The 21,573-nt window shown below is 42.4% G+C and overlaps 1 protein-coding gene across 1 annotated transcript in view; it reads right to left on the reverse strand.

The window, feature by feature from the left end:
• Positions 1-758: 758 nt before the first annotated feature.
• The window catches only part of PLS1 (plastin 1), a 64,433-nt gene continuing 43,618 nt past the window's right edge, over positions 759-21,573 (reverse strand). The window contains exons 13-16 of the mRNA XM_069975411.1: positions 18,188-18,321; positions 8,719-8,842; positions 3,806-3,930; positions 759-1,857 (exon numbers count right to left, since the gene is read on the reverse strand). Coding sequence (XP_069831512.1) covers positions 1,722-1,857; positions 3,806-3,930; positions 8,719-8,842; positions 18,188-18,321 — 519 coding nt within the window. The 3' untranslated portion in view covers positions 759-1,721. The remainder of the gene's footprint in view (positions 1,858-3,805; positions 3,931-8,718; positions 8,843-18,187; positions 18,322-21,573) is intronic.

Below are 21,573 nucleotides of genomic sequence, written 5' to 3' on the forward strand. Positions count from 1 at the left end.
AATAAACATGGATGGTCTATGCTTAGGATGGGCCATTAATATGTGATTGGTGGTGATCTGATCCTAGGAGGCCCCAATAACCAGCAGAATGAAGGCGTGGCTCCAATGAGCCCCTTCATTGATTATCCAGGGACAAAGCCTAGATTGAATATGCATTTGTGTCTAGTACTGAAACTCAGGTATTATTAAGTGAATGGGTCTAGGCTATAGTAGCAGACACAGCCATGTTTGCATGAGGCTTCATTCTGCAGATCTCTGACCTCCTTTGATCCCACTTTGATGTCCTATCCAGATCATAGGCAATCAATGTATTATCCCTGAAAACCTCTTTAAAGTGACTCTGTGCCCACAATCTGACCCCCCCAAAACCACTTGTACCTTCGGATAGCTGCTTTTAATCCAAGATCTGTCCTGGGGTCCGTTTGGCAGGTGATGTAGTTATTGTGCTAAAAAACAACTTTTAAACTTGCAGCCCCGTGCCCTTCTCCATGAAGAACATTTGCACAGGTCCTTAACAATCCAGCCCATGTGCCGTCCTCTCACAGCTGATGAATAGGAGGCAATCTGCCTGGAGCATTCCTAATGATGAGGAGGGTGGGGAGGAGGGACAGAGTGCCAGCCTAATGCATACACAACCTAGGTCACTCCCGTAGGGCACGGGGCTGCCAGTTTAAAAGATGTTTTTTAGGACAATAACTGCATCACCTGCCAAACGGACCGCAGGACAGATCTTGGATTAAAAGCAGCTATCCGAAGGTACAAGCGGTTTAGGGGGGGGTCAGACTGTGGGTACAAAGTCGCTTTAAGGCCTAGTTCACACAAAGTAAAAATTGAGGCAAAATACAGCCGTATTTGGATAAATATGGCCTGAAATAAAAAACATGATAATTATTTTAGGCCATATTTATCCAAATGCGGCCATATTTTGCCCTTATTTTTATGTTATGTGAACATGGCCTAAGGCTATTTTCACACGCCCTCAAAATAATGACTCTTTTTACTGGATAGATGTTATTTAATGGTAAATAACTAGAGATGATCAAACAGCAGAAAAAGCTAAGTTCGATCGAACTCGAACCTAGCCGAACCTTCCGCATTTGATTCCTGATGCCTTCCCATCCGTGCGGAAGGAGGAGACATCCCGGGGACCACCTGGAATTTCGGGATTCAGCCTAGGTAATAGGAAGGTCCGGCTAGGTTCGAGTTTGATCAAACCTAGATTTTTCCGCTGTTCGATCAAGCCTATAAATAACGCCTGTTATTTTATAATAAAAGTCATCATTTGTACAAAAGGGCAGTTTTTTTAATGTTAAATGATGACCGTCCAGTAAAAACGGCCCACATTTGGGAACATAGCCTAAAGCTTGTTTTCCCTATTTATCCTACAGTTTTAAATGTACAAATGATTTGATACAGAATAAGTCCACCAGGCCAGCCAAATGGATATCTATCCAACAACAACAACAAAAATGATGGAAAGTTCAGCCAAACCCTAAAATAGGGGATTGTAATAATGATGAATCATAATACAATGAGCATACATTTTTTAACATTATTACATAGTTTATCAGAAGAATAAGACGTGTATTTTATTTCCACCATTGTGTACATATTTTATCCCATGTATCACAGTTTATTTGTGATGGACAGTTCTGTTCCCTAGAGGCACTCCACATACTTAAAATGGCAATAAAACAACAGTGGGGGAAAATACATCTGTATTATTTTAACTTGTTTAGTCCTCTTCCCATGAGACAAGCAAACACTGTCATCACCATCTTTGGTTTTACTTCTACTAGGTCATCCGGCAGAGCATATATTCGGGCTCCGATCTTTCTGGCGATGGAAATGGCATACCTTAAAAAAAAAAAAGAAAAGTGTACAAACGTGACAGCTGAAATGCATTGCCTTGCAGAGTTATTTATGGAGCACTTGTCGCAGTTACAATTAAAGGACAACTCCCGCGGGACCCCAAAAAAAAAAAAAACACAGACACACACAGACACCATACTCACCATCTCTCCGGTGACGATCGCCACTCGATTCGCCCGCCGTCCGCCTCTCCGTCGCCGCCTTCCGCCATCCAGCGATGTCTCCAACTTCCGGGTCCAGGGGATGGAAAAGGCTGCCAGTGCGCTTGCGCACCGGCAGCCTTTTCATTGGCTGGAGCGCATCACATGGCTTCCAGCAAGCTCAGCCAATCAGGGCTGAGCAAGCTGGAAGCCATGTGATGCGCTCCAGCCAATGAAAAGGCTGCTGGTGCGCATGTGCACCAGCAGCCTTTTCATCCCCATTCACTTTGCATGAAGACGCCGAGGAGGAAGAAGACCCGGACCGCCCCTCGGCTCTGACGTCGTCGTCACCAGATGCCGCCCCGGAGAAGAGGACCGTGACGATCGTAATAGGTAATGTATACATTCCTTAACTTCCGGGGTGGGGGGTCGGGGGTCCGAAAGTGGGGGAAGGGGGCCAGGCCGGGTATTTAACCACATTACAAAGTTATATAACTTTGTAATGTGTGTTAAATGAGCAAAAAAAATTTTTTGTGGGAGTTGTCCTTTAATGATATTTTAGAAGTTATTCTCATGGGAATAGTCAATGATCTCTTACTGTTTAGTGTGCTGTAAATCCTTTCTAAGGGTGCCTCGCAGCGTAAATTACGGGTAGGTCCTGGCAGATCACTTTCACTGCATACACACAGCGGTCTGAACGACCGCTGCGTGTATGTAATTCTGCCGGTCCCTTAACCCCTTCAGCTCCCGCTTCCACTCCGCTGTATACATTACCTCTCCTCGCTGCACGGGTCCCGGCGTACTGCTCTCCCGCCCGGCCAATCAGTGTGTTGCCCTGCCGAGCAGCGAGGAGAGGTAATGTATACAGCGGAGTGGGAGAGGGAGCTGGGCGGGAGCTGAAGGGGTTAAGGGGCCGGCAGAATTACATACACGCAGCGGTCGTTCAGACCGCTGCGTGTATGTAGTGAAAGTGATCTGCCAGGACCTACCCGACTCGCGACGCTGCGAGTCGCTAGGTGTGGAGGAACCCTTAAACTGAAATTAAACTGAAATGTCCAGGATACATTTAGACTGGTGTTTTATTTTTACGAGAATCAATATGGATATATCATTTATAATACATATATCACATAATATTAGTTATGTTCTGTTTTGTAACGTACCCTAGGGTCATTCTGACATTTTTCTAATATATCTGTGGCTCGGATGGCCAAAAACCTGGTGTGAACAAGGACTTTATTGATAACTAGGTGTTACCATAGCCCTGGGAATGGGGCCACTCCCAATACAATATAAGAGCCCTATTACACGGAGCGATAATCGGCTGAATCAGGACAATTATCGATCCATGTAATAGAGACAACGATCATCGGCTGGTCATGTCTTTAGGTCCGGACCTAAAATAATCGTCTGCCAACCGTGCATCACTGTGATAGTGATGCACAACACAGTTTTAAGGACTTTGGACCTACCAGTGTAGAGTAAGACTGGAAGGAATACACAACTTCCTGCAGGACATACAGCAGCTCATAAGCACTGGAAGGCTTAAAAGGAACCTGTCTCCGCAAGCAATGATTGATCTCATAAGTTGCTTTTATTTTTCTCACAGTTCATTTATCCTGTAGGGGCCAATACTCCAGCATGACTTATTCATGGCTGCATCCTGTGCAGTGTCTATATAAATAATTATGATGGAAGTCATTGTACACACTTTACCCTTCCCTGGTGATCTTTTTATGGAGTGTGACCCAACCAGGTCAAAGAGGGGCAGATAAATAATCCTGATCACTCACTTAGCATTTTTCACTTTGTCTTCATCTGAAAGATTTTCTCTTTTCACCATATCTGGATTCACGGCTTTGGGAGCAATGGCATCAATTAAGTCGAGTACAGGCAGGCTTGTGCTAATGGACTTATCCTGAAAGGAAAAGGTTAACACGGCATTAACTATTAACATCGTTTATACATGTGCCAGGGCGGAAAGTATCTTTAATGGATTTGTCTTACGTTACTGGTATTTACTTAACTCTGCAAAATTATTGCTCAGGATATTCCAGTTCTTGATCAAATGAATCCTTGTTATGTAACAGCATTAAATAATACATTGTGTAATGCAAAATACATCATTGAGGCCTACAGTATTATAGCACAGAGGCAGGACAACATAATCTATATGATGGGAGATATAATGTGAAGCTCATGGGCCCCAATGTAAAATAGGTATCTAGACTCATATATAATACACAACTACCATTTATAATACTGCTGAGACATGGGGGCTTCCTCAGTTACCAGGGCCTGGGTGAGACTGAAAACTCTTTCTTATCTACTGTTGCACCCTACTGAATCACCATCTTTAAACATATAAACTACATGGTTAGCAAAACTCTGAATTCATACCATTATTCCAACACTATCCATGCAGAAATGTAACTCTTTATTGTTATTATCACCCCTTTTACCCCCCCCCCCATCCTGCAGCTGTGGTCATTTCAGTTCCTTTGGGTGGCCCCAGCATGGTCATATTAACAGAAAGGTGTTGCATTTATAAGGAATGCACTGTTTTCTGGCTCTTGGTAGTTCAAAAGCTATGTTCTGTCTTCCTCCACTTACCTACATGGAAAGTAGTCCCTCGCACACACCTCCAGATATATTACTGATACATAGTGCTATGGGATCTAATTTCATTGGCTTTTTGTCTCCACTGCCCCCACTAATTTATTCTTCATATTAAATATTTGTACATCATATACTTTTTAATATATCTCTATAAGGTCGAGTTCACACGCTGTAAAAACAGCGGTCGTTCTGTGACCCAGCCGTATCACAGATGGCCGATGTCTGTGATGTTCACCCGGCCGATACTGCATTACGCGCTGGGTGAACATCACTTCATATTAATTGGAATGCGGGCACTTTTGGGTGTGCCCGCACTCTAATTAACCATAAAACACAATGTAAAGTACAGCCCGGAGCCGTACTTTGCATTGTGTGCACTTGCTATTTTGTGCGGCCAATGTTTACTGAATAGCGGGCGCACAAAATAGACATGTGAGTTTTCTTTGCGACTGCCTAGAACAGCAGAGTGTATACACTGCGGCTTTGTTCTATTGAAACGAAAGTTATTTAACAATTCAATAAATAGCTGTCGGTATTGCAATCTGCAACAACGGACGCTATTTATTGAAAAAATACAGAGTGTGAACATGGCCTAAGCCTGTGCATGCAAAGAGAGAGAGATTTTTATGAATTCCTGTATGCAGTGATGCATGAATGTTTGTGAACACTTCTGCATATATTTGACCTAAACTTACATGAAATATTCACACAAGTCCTAACAGTAGATAAAGAAAACAAAAGCAAATAAATGGCTAAAAAATATTAGACTTTATTTTCTCTAATGTGAACATTTTCTTTCGGTATCTGGTTTGGACCCCCTAACTGCATCATACTGTCATGGCCGCGGCGGCGTCCCGTGCTCCGGACCGCCGCCGCGACCTCTCCATGCAGCTGCCAGGGTCCATGTACAGGGACCCGGCGCTGCCACTAGTTCGGTCCCGGGGGGCGCCTTACCTCGCCCCGCTCCCGTCTCCCGCTGTGCCGGCCGGCGCGCGCGTCCCCGCCTCCTAGGGCGCGCGCGCGTCGGCTGTCTCAGATTTAAAGGGGCAATGCGCTCCTAATTGGTCTGGTTGTCAATCACTCCCCTATAAGTTCCAGCCCTGCCCCCTTCCAGGTGTTGGAGCCTCTACATGCTTCCCATAGCGTTTGGCCCAGCTCCCTGTTGTTCCTGATTCCTATCCGCTACCTGGTCCCTAGTCCTTGTTCCTGGTTCCTGCTCCCCTGTCATACCATTGCTCCTGTGTTCAGCCTGACTCCTGCGGTTACGCCTACAGGCCTCTGCCAGCACCATCTCCTGCCTACTGCTCCTGCCATGCCTCGCCCGCCGTCACTAGCAACCAAGCCAGGGGTAGCGACCTGGGGGTCGCCTGCCGCAGCAAGTCCATCCCGCCTTGCGGCGGGCTCTGGTGAAAACCAGCGGCCCCTTAGACTCCGCTCCCTGGTGAGGTTAGTGCCATCGCTGGTGACGGTCCAGTGGATCCACTACTCCAGGCGTTACACATACTAATAACCTGCCTTCCTTACATCCAATGTGCCAATATTTACCTAATGCGAATGTGTCCCTTTAACTGGATCTCCTGATGATCTGCATTTACCTATCTCATTTGTATGGGCACATTCACACAAGGCAGTTATGCACTGTATGATAAACAGGGCAGACAAGAACATCTATATAATAAAAATGAAAGTCTGTCTGTCTGTCCCATATAGACTTCCAAACGCCTGAACCGTTTGACCCCAAATTTGGCACACAGATACATTGGGTGCCCGGGATGGTTATTGCGAAGGTCCCGTCCCCGCCAGATGTACAGGAGGGGAGGGGGAGGGGGAAGAGCGGCGCCCCATAGAGATGAATGGGAAAATCTCCACACTGCAAACACAGGTGATATAATTAGCTGCAGCTGCCCAGCAGTTGGCAGTTGGAGCCTTAGCAACCAACAGGATTACTACTTTCACAGGGAGCTGGAATCTGAATGGTTGCTAGGGCAGCTGCCTCACAACAGATCCACAGAAATAATTGGTAGACCCCCTACTCCATCTATACAGTACATGATACAGGACCCCCTACTCCATCTATACAGTACATGTATGAAGGACCTCCTACTCCATCTATACAGGTATACAGGGCAGTATTATCAGCTGCTGCAGTCCTAAGCACTAAACCTGAAGACGCCCCATCCTCACTCACCAATTAGCATCAGGATTGGTAGGTAATAGCTCCAGACGTCACATTTAACACCGCCACACCAGACCTGACCAATACCGCCATACTGTGACTGGATAACACTGACATACCAGACCTGACCAATACTGCTATACTGTGACTGGATAACACCGCCACACCAGACCTGACCAATACCGCCATACTGTGACTGGATAACACCGCTATACCAGACCTGACCAATACTGCCATACCCCCCCTCGAAAAGACACCAGACTTTCTGAACAGGAGGGTAATGCCCCTCTGCAAGGTGCTACCCTAGGCACCAGACCATGGGTGCCTAATGGTAAATACGACCAGGTATACAGGACCCCAAAACTATACACTACAGGTGCACGGGACCTCCACCAACTATATACTACAGGTATACAGGACCCCAAACTTTACACTACAGGTATACAGGACCCCAAAACTATACACTACAGGTATACAGGACCTCCACCAACTATATACTTCAGGTATACAGGACCTCCACCAACTATATACTACAAGTATACAGGACCCCAAACTATACACTACAGGTATACAGGACCCCAAAACTATACACTACAAGTATACAGGAACTCCACCAACTATATACTACAGGTATATAGGACCCCAAACTATACATTACAGGTATACAGGACCCCAAAACTATAAACTACAGGTACACAGGACCTCCACCAACTCTATACTACAGGTATACCGCACCTTCACAAACTCTATACTACAGGTATACAGGACCCCCAAACTTTACACTACAGGTATACCGGACCTCAACCAACTATATACTTCAGGTATACAGGACTCCAAACTATACACTACGGGTTTACAGAAACCCAAAACTATACACTACAGGTATACAGGACCTTCACCAACTCTATAATACAGGTATACAGGACCCCCAAACTTTAAACTACAGGTATACCGGAACTCCACCAACTATATAGTACAGGTATACAGGACCCCAAACTATACACTACGGGTTTACAGAAACCCAAAACTATACACTTCAGGTATACAGGACCTTCACCAACTCTATAATACAGGTATACAGCACCCCCCAGCAACTCTATACTACAGGTATACAGGACCCCAAACTATACACTACAGGTATACAGGACCCCAAAACTATACACTACAGGTATACAGGAACTCCACCAACTATATACTACAGGTATCCAGGACCCTCAAACTATAAACTACAGGTATACAAAACCTCCACTAACTATACATTACAGGTATATAGCACCAACTATTTACTACAGGTATACAGGACCCGCGAACTATACAGTACAGGCATACAGGACCTTCACCAACTATACACTGTAGGTATACAAAGGACTTCCCAAACTATACAGTACAGGTATACAGCCCCCCCAACTATACACTACTGGTATACAGGACCTTCGTCAACTATACACTACAGGTATACAGCCCCCCCCAACTACACACTACAGGTATACAGGACTCCCCCAACTATACTCTATAGGTATACAGCCCCCCACCCCCCAACTATGCACTACAGATATGCGGGACCCCTAAAAACTATACACTGTAGGTATACAGAACCCCTCCAACTATGCACTACAGGTATACACTAATTCCACTGATGAAACAATACCTTTAGATTGGCCTCCTGGGCACCTTAGAACAAATCTAATTAACACACTGACACTTTATACCCAGGCAGCGCCGGGTACATTTTCTAGTATTATCTATATTAGTTGCTATACATAAGGCTCAATATAAATTTTAAGAATGACCCGTCTATCGGTTTACCACAATTGTCCCCAGGTCATGCATGGCCAATGTACCAAGAACTTAATCTCTAACATAGACTGTAAGGTAAGGTTTCCTTCATTCAAACAATCAAACGCTCATCACCTTGAAGCTGGTGATGCATGTGCTCTTGCTGGCACCGCTCAGTGTTTCGTTCACCCACTTTATAATAGTTCTGTCATCAATCTTTGCACCTTCTCCGAGATCTGATAGCACATTTAATGTATACCTGGTAAAGGGACATCTCAGGGTTAGTAAATATATTATGGCATTTATACAATCATTTTCTCATTGTAGCGGTTTACAAGGAAATCTTATTCTGCTCCTGAGACTTCTCACATTGGCATGAAGACTTCCATTTCTGATGATTCCATGATCAGTGACTCAGATCCTAACAGATCCCAATAACAGTAATGGGAATTATTAGTAATTTTCCTTGGTAGAATAACACTTCATGGTGAAAAAAATGTTCTTACTGTAGCTTGAACCTAGGTCTTAATAGCTTAAGAGCCTCCATGACCCCTGTATGCGTACCTACTGAGTAATTCATACACAGTGTGAATGGGAAGTAATTCATACATCGCATTCCTCCCCTCTAGAGTATGCATGGAACAACTCACTGAACACTTTAGCTATAATGGGCTGTGGTTTCCATGAACCTGTTTAGGTATGTATTCCCCAGGTGATAGCCTCTGACATGTGCACTTCCCTGTTATAGGCTTAAGACAATTAGGCTTCTATCACACCACAATTTTAGTGCCCATTTGCCATACATGGCAGGAAAACTCCTGATATAGATGGTAAACACCCATAGACCCAATTATCCAAGAAAGGCCAAAACAGTGTCATCTAGACCTATTCGCAGGTGGTTTGTTTTGGGGTTTACATGTATTTGCTGTATAGAATAAGCTGCTGTATAGAGTAGGCTGCTATATTATTCCATGGAGCAAAACTATATATCTTTAGAGCAGGTTTTTATCGTGTGTACGCCGGGGGGAGTATATATGGTTAGCACTTGCACCTGTAGGTTGCAGTTGCACTTTCTGTTGTCTGTACCTTTTCCTTTTTTTTAAACATGGAAGCCTGTGTATAATTGATGCCACTAGGTAGCATCTGCCATAGGTATATTTTGAAAATATATATTGAGAAATTCCCCCAGTATAACAAACACTGTGAGACACAGCATAAAAATAGCCTTATCTGTGACATAGAGCTATGCAGGGGCCTAGATAGGATTCATGAGGCCCCTGCCCAAGCTCCTGGTTCATAAGTGACGTCACTTGTGAGCAGGGGTACAGAGAGAGCTTAGGGTCCATTTACAAAGAAAGATTCTCTGACAGATTATCTGCCAAAGATTTGAAGCCAAAGCCAGGAATGGATTTGAAAAGAGGAGACATCTCAGGCCTTCCTTTATGACCTGATCTCTGTTTATCGTCTGTTTCTGGCTTTGGCTTCAAATTTTTGGTAGATAATCTGTCAGATAATCTTTCTGTGTAAATGGACCCTTCTGCAGTTAAAGGGCCATAGCAGTGGTCTGCCTTTATGGTAGCTAGGGCTGGTCCACACAGCATCTAGCAGTGAGACGGCATTCTCTGTTTAGTTCAGGCACTGCATTGGGACCTATCACAAAGCTGGGAGTTCTTCTCACAATGCTTATTGTGCTTATAGGATATAGAACATTTTTGAAGGTTGTTTCTATGAATCACTTTCATGCCAAAATTACAACTGTGCTGTCAATAGCTGTGTTTCCAGGATTTATAGCATTAAAAAAACACGCATTTGTCTTTTTTGCTTTTATGTGACCTTGTTGGTTTTGCTACTAATCAGTGTTGATGATGGACTCTGAGAGTTATGCTGGGTTTACATGGAGCGATAATTTGCCCGATCGTATGATTAACGATTTCGAAGTAACAATTTTTTTTATAACGATCAGCGTTTAGACGGATCGCTTAAGCCTATCTCGCACATAGGTTAAATCTGTGAACGACTGTTTACACGGAATGATCTGCGAATTTTTTGCGAAAAGCGATTTAAGAACATGTTGTAAGATCAAAATGAACGATTTTTGCTCGTCGTTTGATAGTTCGCAGCGTTTACATGTATGATTATTGTTCGAATTCAATCGTTATCGTGCAATTTCGCACGATAATCGATCCGTGTAAACCCAGCATTAGTCTACTTTCCCCTCTGGCTGCTGATAATATATTCCCTTCTTAGGGTCCATTTACACACACAGATTATCTGACAGATATCTGCCAGATTTTTGCAGCCTAAACCAGAACTGGATTTGAAAAAAAGAGAAATCTCAGTCTTTCCTTTATGACCTGTTCCCTGTTTATAGTCCATTCCTGGCTTTGGTTGCAAAAATCTGTAAAATATCTGTCATATAATCTGTGTGTGTAAACGGACCCTTACTTTCCCTGCAGATAGATAACATGGGATCAAGAGTAGTGAAGATTGAGGGTCTGTTTACACAAACAGATTATCTGACAGATATCTGACAGATTTTTGCAGCCAAAGCCAGGAATGGACTATAAACAGGAAACAGGTCATAAAGGAAAGACTGAGATTTCTCTTTTTTTCAAATCCATTTCTGGTTTTGGCTGCAAAAATCTGGCAGATATCTGTCAGATAATCTGTGTGTGTAAACGGACCCATATCCACAGTGTACACTCACTTAGAAAATGATTAAAAAGTAATTAAATGAAACAGTAGAGGCTGAGAAGACATGTACAGGCAGCAACCTAGGTGTCAGGGGCGTAACTAGAAATAACTAGGCCCCATACTAAACTTTTGATTGGGCCCCCCCACCACCGACCACAAACTCATCATGTTTGTGGTCATATACTTAGTCATATACAAGTCATATATTTTAATATTCAACTGCAAGCTCAGGGGGTCCAGTGTATTGCAGGAGTGGGCCACTGGGCCCCCTGGTGGTAGTTTGCTATGGTGGTAGTTACGCCCATGTTAGGTGTGGAGGCCACTCCATAAAATGAAGCTCAGCCATAATATGTCAGCAACCAGTTAAATATTTTACATAAAAATACCATGGCATACTCCTAGTGGACCCATTGGGAGACATTTATCATTTGCCTTTTTTTTTGCAAATATTTTTATTACTCTGCACTGGCTTATATGTTTGCAGCCTAGTAAGGTATTTATGAACATTCACATGTTGGTTCATAAATCACCTGCCATAGCTTCCCTGGTGCTGCGCATTTTACTGCAGGTATTCATGAATTGACCTTGGTTAGGAAAGTTTCACTATCCTGGGACTGGAGTACAGATGCGAACGAAAATGCGAATATTTCAAAATTCTCACATGATAAATCACGGTTAAGAAAATTCTTAGGAATAACCACGCCCACAAGAGTCATGAAGGCAAAAAACAGGCTAGAGTAGAGAAGCAGGGCTGCTGTCAGAGGTCTGTGTGGTCACATGACAGCAATGGGGAAGGGGTGTGTGTTCAGCAGGGACTAATCTGGACAGGATATATGTGGGCACATAATGCAGCACTCTCTGTCCGGGGAGTGAGGGGTTACAGCTATGAAGAGATTACCTCCACAGTCCTGTCCCCTGATGCAAGCCCCAGCCTGAAGTGGATCTGCTATGATTTGGAAGGTGAGGCAGACCTCCTGGGTCAGAGTACAGGGCTATAGACCCCACTATGCAGACCATGCCCCTCCCCCACTCCCCCTCCCACCCAGTACAGGGAGCTCTTAAACCAAGTCACAATTTTCAAAAACTGTGAGCTCTTAAACCAAAACGCTCTTAAACCAAGGTACCACTGTATTTCAATATAATTTTATTAAAATAAATGTATATTTTTTATTTATACATCCTTTTACATAGTGGATATAATAATGGGTGACATGGGTCTCTCTATGAGCCCTGCAGTTCCAGGTGCCTGTTCTCATCCAGTGCTATTGATATCATTAGCAATCACTACTTGTGACAGGCAGCTTGTCCCTGTGTATTGTATATTCTAATGTACTATATGCAATAGCAAGTGCACAGCTTTTGCACAAAGCAAGAATGCTACTAGTTTTATATTTAAGAGATAAGAAAGTCAGTAAGGCACATTATACTAAATGCCTTATCAGCAGTGACTGAAACTCTCAACATATGTAGACTATATGTTACATAGTCCAAGAAAGCAATAAGCAATAACAGAGAGGATATAAAGAAACTGAGGGACATATGTGTATATATATATATGTACAGTATATATGAATGTTGTCTTAATTCTAAATTTCTACTAATTTGGCTCTACCCTGATATTCAAGATCATCTGTATATACTTTAAGGCCAGGTTCAGACTATGTAACTGTGCGGCTGTATTTGCGGCTGTAATTGTGCGGCGGTATTTTTGGTGGTTCATGCGTACGCTGGAAAGTATACGATATATACGGCTGCACAGTGCACACTATGTATGAATCTACGGCCCGATCGTAAACGGACCCGTAAAAAATTAACAAGACCATTGTTTGCGGCTGGACATGCGGCCGTGGATTGACAGGCGGTCTGTACGGAGTACTTCAAAAATAGCCGGCAATGATGCCGAATGCCGATGCCTCTAATAGTTAATATATTAAATTAATAAAACACATTTTCTTTGTAATAAAGTCCCTTTCGTTGGTCAATAATTTAATTCTAACGAATCCATCATTTTGCAATTAAATATACTGTTAAAATAAATAGATATATAAAAAAATGTATATTTATATATATATTTTTTGACAGTATATTTAATTGCACAATGATGGATTCGTTAGAATTAAATTATTGAACAACGAAACTGAATTTATTTAATCGAAAATGTGTTTTATTAATTAAATATTAATTAGTACAGGAAGCTCCATAAGCCGGTAATTCATATTCCCGGCAAAAGAGCATTCTGTACTAATCATCACTTTACTTTAATGAAAACATCAAATGTTTCTTCTAATTATGTTATCACAATAGCATTATTAGAAGAACCATTTAGAATTATATGTGCGCTCAGCTGATTGGCTGATCGGCTCAGCGCACATATAATGAGCCGGTCCGCAGTACAGTGACTTCATTGTGCTGCGGACCAGCGAAGAGGACACATCGGGGTGAGTATAGAGCTCTCCCCACCCCCTCCCCAGCACTGCACCCCTCCCAGCAAGAAAGGGGGGTCACTTAACCCCTTCCTTGCTGGGATGGGTGCAGTCTGACATCAGTCTGGCCCCCAAGGGGTTAAGGGGGATACAATACATCCTCCCTTAACCCCTTGGGGGCCAGACTGTAAGCAGCGATCTGTAAAGATGCTGCATACTGTAAGGTGCACAACACCCCTCACAATGATGGGTGTTGTGCTCCTGTTTGTGTGTTTTTTGTGTGTTTCTCCCTTTTTGTTTTTCAGATATCGGTATCCTGGGGATTACGTCGGATTCCGTGGACTACGTCGATGACCAGCGTTTTTTAAATATTTTTTTTTAATAAAATGGTTAATGAGGGGTGTGGGGGTGTTTTTATTTAAATAAAAAATTTTTTTTACTTGTGTCTTGTCTATATTTCTTTACTTTATAGACTTAGTAGTGGAAGCCGTCTAATAGACGGAATCCATTACTAAGTTGGGGCCTAGTGTTAGCCGGTATAAAATGGCTAACACTAACCCCCTATTATTACCTCAGTACCCAATGCCACCAGGGGTACTGGGAAGAGCCGGGTGCCAGTGGTCCCGGAGGGTCAAAATTGGCGCTCCTGGACCGGGCAGCAGCAGGCTGGTAAGATTTAGGCTGGGGAGGGCCTAAACCAATGGCTCTTCCCACCCTGGTGTTACCAGGCTGCTGTCGTTTGGTTTTTAACCCGGCTGGTTATAAAAATAGGGGGGACCCTATGCATTTTTTTAAAATTATTTATTTATTTAAAAAAAAAAACGCATAGGGTCCCCCCTATTTTTTATAACCAGCCGGGTTAAAAACCAAACGACAGCAGCCTGGTAACACCAGGGTGGGAAGAGCCATTGGTTTAGGCCCTCCCCAGCCTAAATCTTACCAGCCTGCTGACGCCCGGTCCAGGAGCGCCAATTTTGACGCTCCTGGACCACTGGCACCCGGCTCTTCCCAGTACCCCTGGTGGCATTGGGTACTGGGGTAATAATAGGGGGTTAGTGTTAGCCATTTTATACCGGCTAACACTAGGCCCCAACTTAGTAATGGATTCCGTCTATTAGACGGCTTCCACTACTAAGTCTATAAAGTAAAGAAATAAAGACAAGACACAAGTTATAAAAAAAATGTATTCAAATAAAAACACCCCCACACCCCTCATTGACCATTTTATTAAAAAAAAAAAAAAACGCTGGTCATCGACGTAGTCCACGGAATCCGACGTAATCCCCAGGATACCGATATCTGAAAAACAAAAAGGGAGAAACACACAAAAAACACACAAACAGGAGCACAACACCCATCATTGTGAGCGGTGTTGTGCACCTTACAGTATGCAGCATCTTTACAGATCGCTGCTTACAGTCTGGCCCCCAAGGGGTTAAGGGAGGATGTATTGCATCCCCCTTAACCCCTTGGGGGCCAGACTGATGTCAGACTGCACCCATCCCAGCAAGGAAGGGGTTAAGTGACCCCCCTTCCTTGCTGGGAGGGGTGCAGTGCTGGGGAGGGGGTGGGGAGAGCTCTATACTCACCCCGATGTTGTCTCTTCGCTGGTCCGCAGCACAATGAAGTCACTGTGCTGCGGACCGGCTCATTATATGTGCGCTGAGCCGATCAGCCAATCAGCTGAGCGCACATATAATTCTAAATGTTTCTTCTAATAATGCTATTGTCATAACATAATTAGAAGAAACATTTGATGTTTTCATTAAAGTAAAGTGATGATTAGTACAGAATGCTCTTTTGCCGGGAATATGAATTAACGGCTTATGGAGCTTCCTGTACTAATTAATATTTAATTAATAAAACACATTTTCGATGAAATAAATTCAGTTTCGTTGTTCAATAATTTAATTCTAATGAATCCATCATTTTGAAATTAAATATACTGTTAAAAAATAAATATATATATAAATATACATTTATTTATATATCTATTTATTTTAACAGAATATTTAATTGCAAAATGATGGATTCGTTTAAATTTAATTATTGAACAACGAAAGGGACTTTATTACAACGAAAATGTGTTTTATTATTTTAATAGATTAACCATGAGAGACATCGGCATTAGTGCAGAGGATCGCAAACCCCGGTAATAGCAATTCATGTAAACTGTTTCCCTGCTTTCCCAGATGCATCCAGAGGTGTTTGCATTACTTTCTTAAGATTTTATTTGTTATTTTTAGTTGAACCAGATTTCCAAGTAAATGACCGTATGTTTTGAGCCGCATGTCTATTTTTTCCCACGGCCGTAGTTTCATCCGCACATTTACAGCCGCATAAAAAAAATACAGCCGCACAGTTACATAGTGTGAACCCAGCCTTATAGTTTAAAGTTTTGGCATTTTAATGATGCATTTTTTTTTACAGCTTACATAATATTGTTTCGGTCCACAATACCATAATGCCCTCTAGTGGTATGTACTGCTATGGTACATGTTTATATTTTAATTATTAACTATGAATATAGAGAAAATTAGAATTACCTATATTTCTGATGTACTGTTAATGTGTTTTACTGAGCAAAATGAGTAAACATCCACAGTTGAGGGAGAAAAAGTAATTGTCCATTCACACGGAACAATTATCGTTCGAATTTTCGCAATTAGGATCGCATTTGGGCGATTATCAGCTCGTGTAAACACAGTGAACGATCAAGCGACGAGTGAGAAATCGTTCATTTTGATCTTTCAACATGTTCTCAAATCGTGGTTCGTCGTTCACTAAAAATTCACGGATCGCTCTGTGTAAACAGTCTTTCAAAGATTCACCCTATGAAAGATGGGCTTAAGCGATCTTAAAAACGATCGCAATAACGATTTTTGTTACGAATTTTCTAACGATTTTTCTAACAATTTATTCGTCTAAACGCTGGTCGTTATAAAAACCAAACCGTTGCCTCAAAATCAATAAACGATCGATTGGGTGAATTATTGCTTCGTGTAAATGCAGCATAATGCAATCTGCAAATTTTTAGCGAACGATGAACGATGATTTGAGAACATGTTGAAAGATCAAAATGAACGATTTCTCACTCGTCGCTTGATCGTTTGCTGTGTTTACACTAGCTGATAATCGCCCAAATGCGATTGTTATTACGAAAATTCAAACAATAATTGTTCCGTGTAAAAGCAGCATAAGTGAACAGTGTTCATGACTACTCCATGAGCTAATTGGCAACAGGTGTAATTAGAGAGATAAGATTAGACGTGTGGCTTTCATAGGTGCTTTGCCCATTAAATACAGACACAGAAAACCTGGATACTGACAAATCTGATCTTCTTATGCTGCATTTAAACGGAATGATTATCATTTGAATTTTCGCATAAACGATCGCATTTGAACAATAATCGTACCGTGTAAACACAGCAAACGATTAAACGACGAGCGAGAAATCGTTCATTTTGATCTTTCAGCATGTTCTCAAATCGTCGTTGGTCGTTCGCTAAAAATTCGCAGATCGCTTCGCAGTCTTTCAAAGATTCACCCTATGTAAAAAAATGGGCTTAAGCGATCTTAATAACGATCGCAATAACGATTTTTCTTACGAATTTTCTAACGATTTATTCGTCTAAACGCTGATCGTTATAAAAACCAAATCGTTGCTTCAAAACCGTTAAACGATCGATTGGGCGAATTATCGCTCCGTGTAAACGTAGCATTAAAAAGATTTGTTAGTGCAAACCAAGCCTTAATGCAGACAACTTTCAGAAGACCTACTAAAAAATCACAGCAATGTCCAGTACAATACAGATGAATCTGGTTTATAAAACCTCATTCCCACTATGAATATGTTAATTAAGCTGGTTGGTGCACTGGGGGTAGTACTGCATCCTCCGGTGCACCAATCCACCTACTCGCTCCATCTTAATAAACAGAGTGCCCAATAAATATTAATGTTACTATTAAGGAGGGGTGGGCAGATCAGTGCGGAGGGCGATTTTTAACGATTAACGACTAACGATAAATGATCGCAAACGAGATTGTTTATCGTTAACCTGAAAACGTTCACCATATTACACAGAACGTTGGTTGTTAGAACGAATAGCGATCGATTAACGATAATTTTAGGTTCAGATCTAACTAACTACTAACTTAACGATCAACGACATACAAACGATTTTTCGATTGTTGCCTGCAATTACACAGAACGATTATCGTTTAAATTAGAACGATATAACGATTTTTTGCACGATAATAGTCACGTGTAATAGGGCCCTTAGTTCTGTCTCTATTGCACCAAACTGTCTAACTAACACATTAATGAAACAGTGTCCCTAGCTCTATGTTAGATTCATCACATTGTTATAGTCATATGTCAATATTATGTATATACAGTACAATAAATGAAAATAACATATGGTTATGTAGGATAGGATAACTAATAGCATGAAGTTTCCATGTAGAAGTTTGGGCTCTGTACTTACCGCCTCATCAGCTGCCAGACTAGGGCCAGGGTGAGTGTGCGGTTTCCTTCATGCAGGTCATGACCACAAATACCAACTAAAGAGAATCTTGCCTTGTTCTTTCCCAATTCTATGGCATAATTGCAATTCTCTATCTAAAAAGAAATATAAAATGCATAAGTAAGTAGTGAAACACAGTACAGAAATCTCATATGTTGGGTGTACTAATAAAACGTCAGCTTATGCCGCAAAAAAGGCCCCCAAATTCCCCAGGCCTCTGTCATGTCTGAGGTCTGTGGCTGAGTCAGGTGACGCACTGCGGCCACATATGGGGAATTTCTAGAAACACTGGAAGAGGAATAAATATTAAGTTCCATTACTCAGTCAGTATTTGCTGCCTAAATTTATATGAAACACCTAAAGGGTTAATAAACTTATGAAATGTTTGAATAATTTGAGGGGTGCAGTTTTTACAGCGGAGAGATTTATGGGGGTAACTAACATACAGGCCCCACAAATCCACTTTAGAACTAAACTGGTCCCTAATAAAATCAGAATTTGAAATTTTCGAGAAAATGTAAAAAAATCGCTGCAAAATTTCGAAGCCCTCTAACATCCTAACAAGTAAGGCTATGTTCACACTACGTATATGTCCGGCCGCATATTTTTCACGGCTGGACATATACGTGTAAAACTCCGGCAGGAATTTACGCAAGTTGCGGCCGGCTACATACGGTCCGCGAACTTACGCCCGTAAGCTACGTACGCTTCCCGAGCGGCGTACGTAGCGATCAGACAGCGGTATTTTACTGGGATATCTTCGGCTAGCCCCGGACACCCCACAGAACCTTTTGGATCGGCAAATCACAGTGGAAAAAAGAATAAATCACCACTCTGTACGGGACCACATGTTACGCTACGGGCGTAAGTTACAGCATTTCCGTCCCGAAACAATGGTCTGGTTAATTTTTTTACGGCGCCGCATACGATCCGGGCGTAAGTTCGTACGTAGTGTGAACTGTGCAGCCGTAGATCGTATACTTTCCATTCTACGCAAACTACGTAATTCTCCGGCCGCTTATTCACTGAGCGAGCTACGGCCAGAAACTTACGTAGTGCGAATCTAGCCTAAAGGACGGTCACCAAATGACGTCACCATAAAGTAGACATGCTGTAGATGTTGTAGTAATAATTAGTTCATGCGACATGACTATCTTTCTTAGAACAAGAGAATCTTGAATAGAAAGAAACGTAAATTTTTTTACGTTTTTGCGCAAATGTTGTGTTTTTTACAAAAAATTACTGAGAGTATCAACCAAAGTATACCACAAATATAAAGAGGAATATGTCACGAAAAAACTATCTTAGAATAACCGCGATAATTGAAAGCATCACAGAGTTATTACTACATAAAGAGAGACAGGTCAGATTTGAAAAACAGGCCATGGGCATTAAGGCCAAAACAGGCTGAAGAGGCAAGGGGTTAAAGGAGAATTCTGGGCATGAACATTTGTTTCCAAACTGCCAGGGCTCAAACACTAGTTCTCGCTGTCCTCTGTATCATTCCCCTGGTCCCTGGCTGTTTCTGGTCAGAGAGGGGACTTAGTATGTGCCGCTCCAAGCTTGTCAGCCAGTCAGCTGCTGTAATGGTGTCCTGCCTCTTCTGCTGACTGGCTGAGCAGGCCTGACACCTTATGTCCCAGGTCCCTATTCAAACCTATAAGTGTCTATGGACCAAGGACTGCAACGGAGGACAGCAGAAACCAGTGCTGGAGCCAAGGAAAGTAACCACAGGTTGTTCTTTTTACCCAGACCCTCCCGACAGTTTTGAAAAAGTCTGTGCCCAGAATTCTCCTTTAACAAGCTCTGGTAAAGTGAAACCTAAGCTGTGAAAAACAGACAGTATGGGTTTCAAGCAGCTTGATAAATTATTGGCCTAGATTTGACTATTGTAAGTGCACCAAAGAACGTCTTACATGAATTGGTCCTTTTTTATTATGAAATTTAGACATTTGTTTTAGCAAAAGGGTGCTTCCTTAGTAAGAGGGTCAAGATTTAGATCAGGGTTAGGAAACCTTTGGCCCTCCAGGTTTTGAAAATTGACAATTCCCATTATGCCTAGACAACTAAAGCTTTAGCTGTCTAGTAACGATGGGAATTGTAGTTTATCTAGCATCTGGAGGGCCAAAACTCCCCCATCCCTGTCCTAGATGAACCACAAAGTGCTACAGAATGTTGGTGCAGAATTCTAGTTAGAAGTAAGCCTGGTTTGAAGCTCTGTAATTCAGATACATCCAATTTATCAATCAGCCTGATCCACTGTGATAAAGCTGATGCACTTGAAAACTGTCTTGTCTATTTTTAGTAAATCTGGACCATTGTATTTATTTAAACTTTATTGAAGGATAAAGAACAGACACAAGCCTGGACCATTGTTTATCAGATTCCAATGACCAACTAAATAATATTATCAATTAATTTACTTTGGACAATAGCAGATGTTTTCTTCAGCTAGGATAGTCTCATTATTTTACACATTAACTAAACTATTTGGTTAGGTTAGTATCTGAGAAATAGCTTACCACATATGCCGCCAAACAGTAGCACCCTGTTAGCAATTGAGAAGAATTGACATGAGATTCATGACACGCTTCTCTACAATCCTGGAGAAAGAATTGTGGGAAGGAGCGTACTTGTGGCACTGGGTGATTTCAAGGCAGCTCTCATGTACACTCACCGGCCACTTTATTAGGTACACCATGCTAGTAACGGGTTGGACCCCCTTTTGCCTTCAGAACTGCCTCAATTCTTGGTGGCACAGATACAACAAGGTGCTGGAAGCATTCCTCAGAAATTTTGGTCCATATTGACATGATGGCATCACACAGGTGCCGCAGATTTGTCGGCTGCACATCCATGATGCCAATCTCCCGTTCCACCACATCCCAAAGATGCTCTATTGGATTGAGATCTGGTGACTGTGGAGGCCATTTGAGTACAGTGAACTCATTGTCATGTTCAAGAAACCAGTCTGAGATGATTCTAGCTTTATGACATGGCGCATTATCCTACTGAAAGTAGCCATCAGATGTTGGGTACATTGTGGTCATAAAGGGATGGACATGGTCAGCAACAATACTCAGGTAGGCTGTGGCGTTGCAACGATGCTCAATTGGTAACAAGGCCCAAAGAGTGCCAAGAAAATATTCCCCACACCATGACACCACCACCACCAGCCTGAACCGTTGATACCAGGCAGGATGAATCCATGCTTTCATGTTGTTGACGCTAAATTCTGACCCTACCATCCGAATGTCGCAGCAGAAATCGAGACTCATCAGACCAGGCAACGTTTTTCCAATCTTCTACTGTCCAATTTCGATGAGCTTGTGCAAATTGTAGCCTCA

Source organism: Dendropsophus ebraccatus, chromosome 6, assembly GCF_027789765.1.
Source record: "Dendropsophus ebraccatus isolate aDenEbr1 chromosome 6, aDenEbr1.pat, whole genome shotgun sequence".
NCBI lineage: Eukaryota > Metazoa > Chordata > Amphibia > Anura > Hylidae > Dendropsophus > Dendropsophus ebraccatus.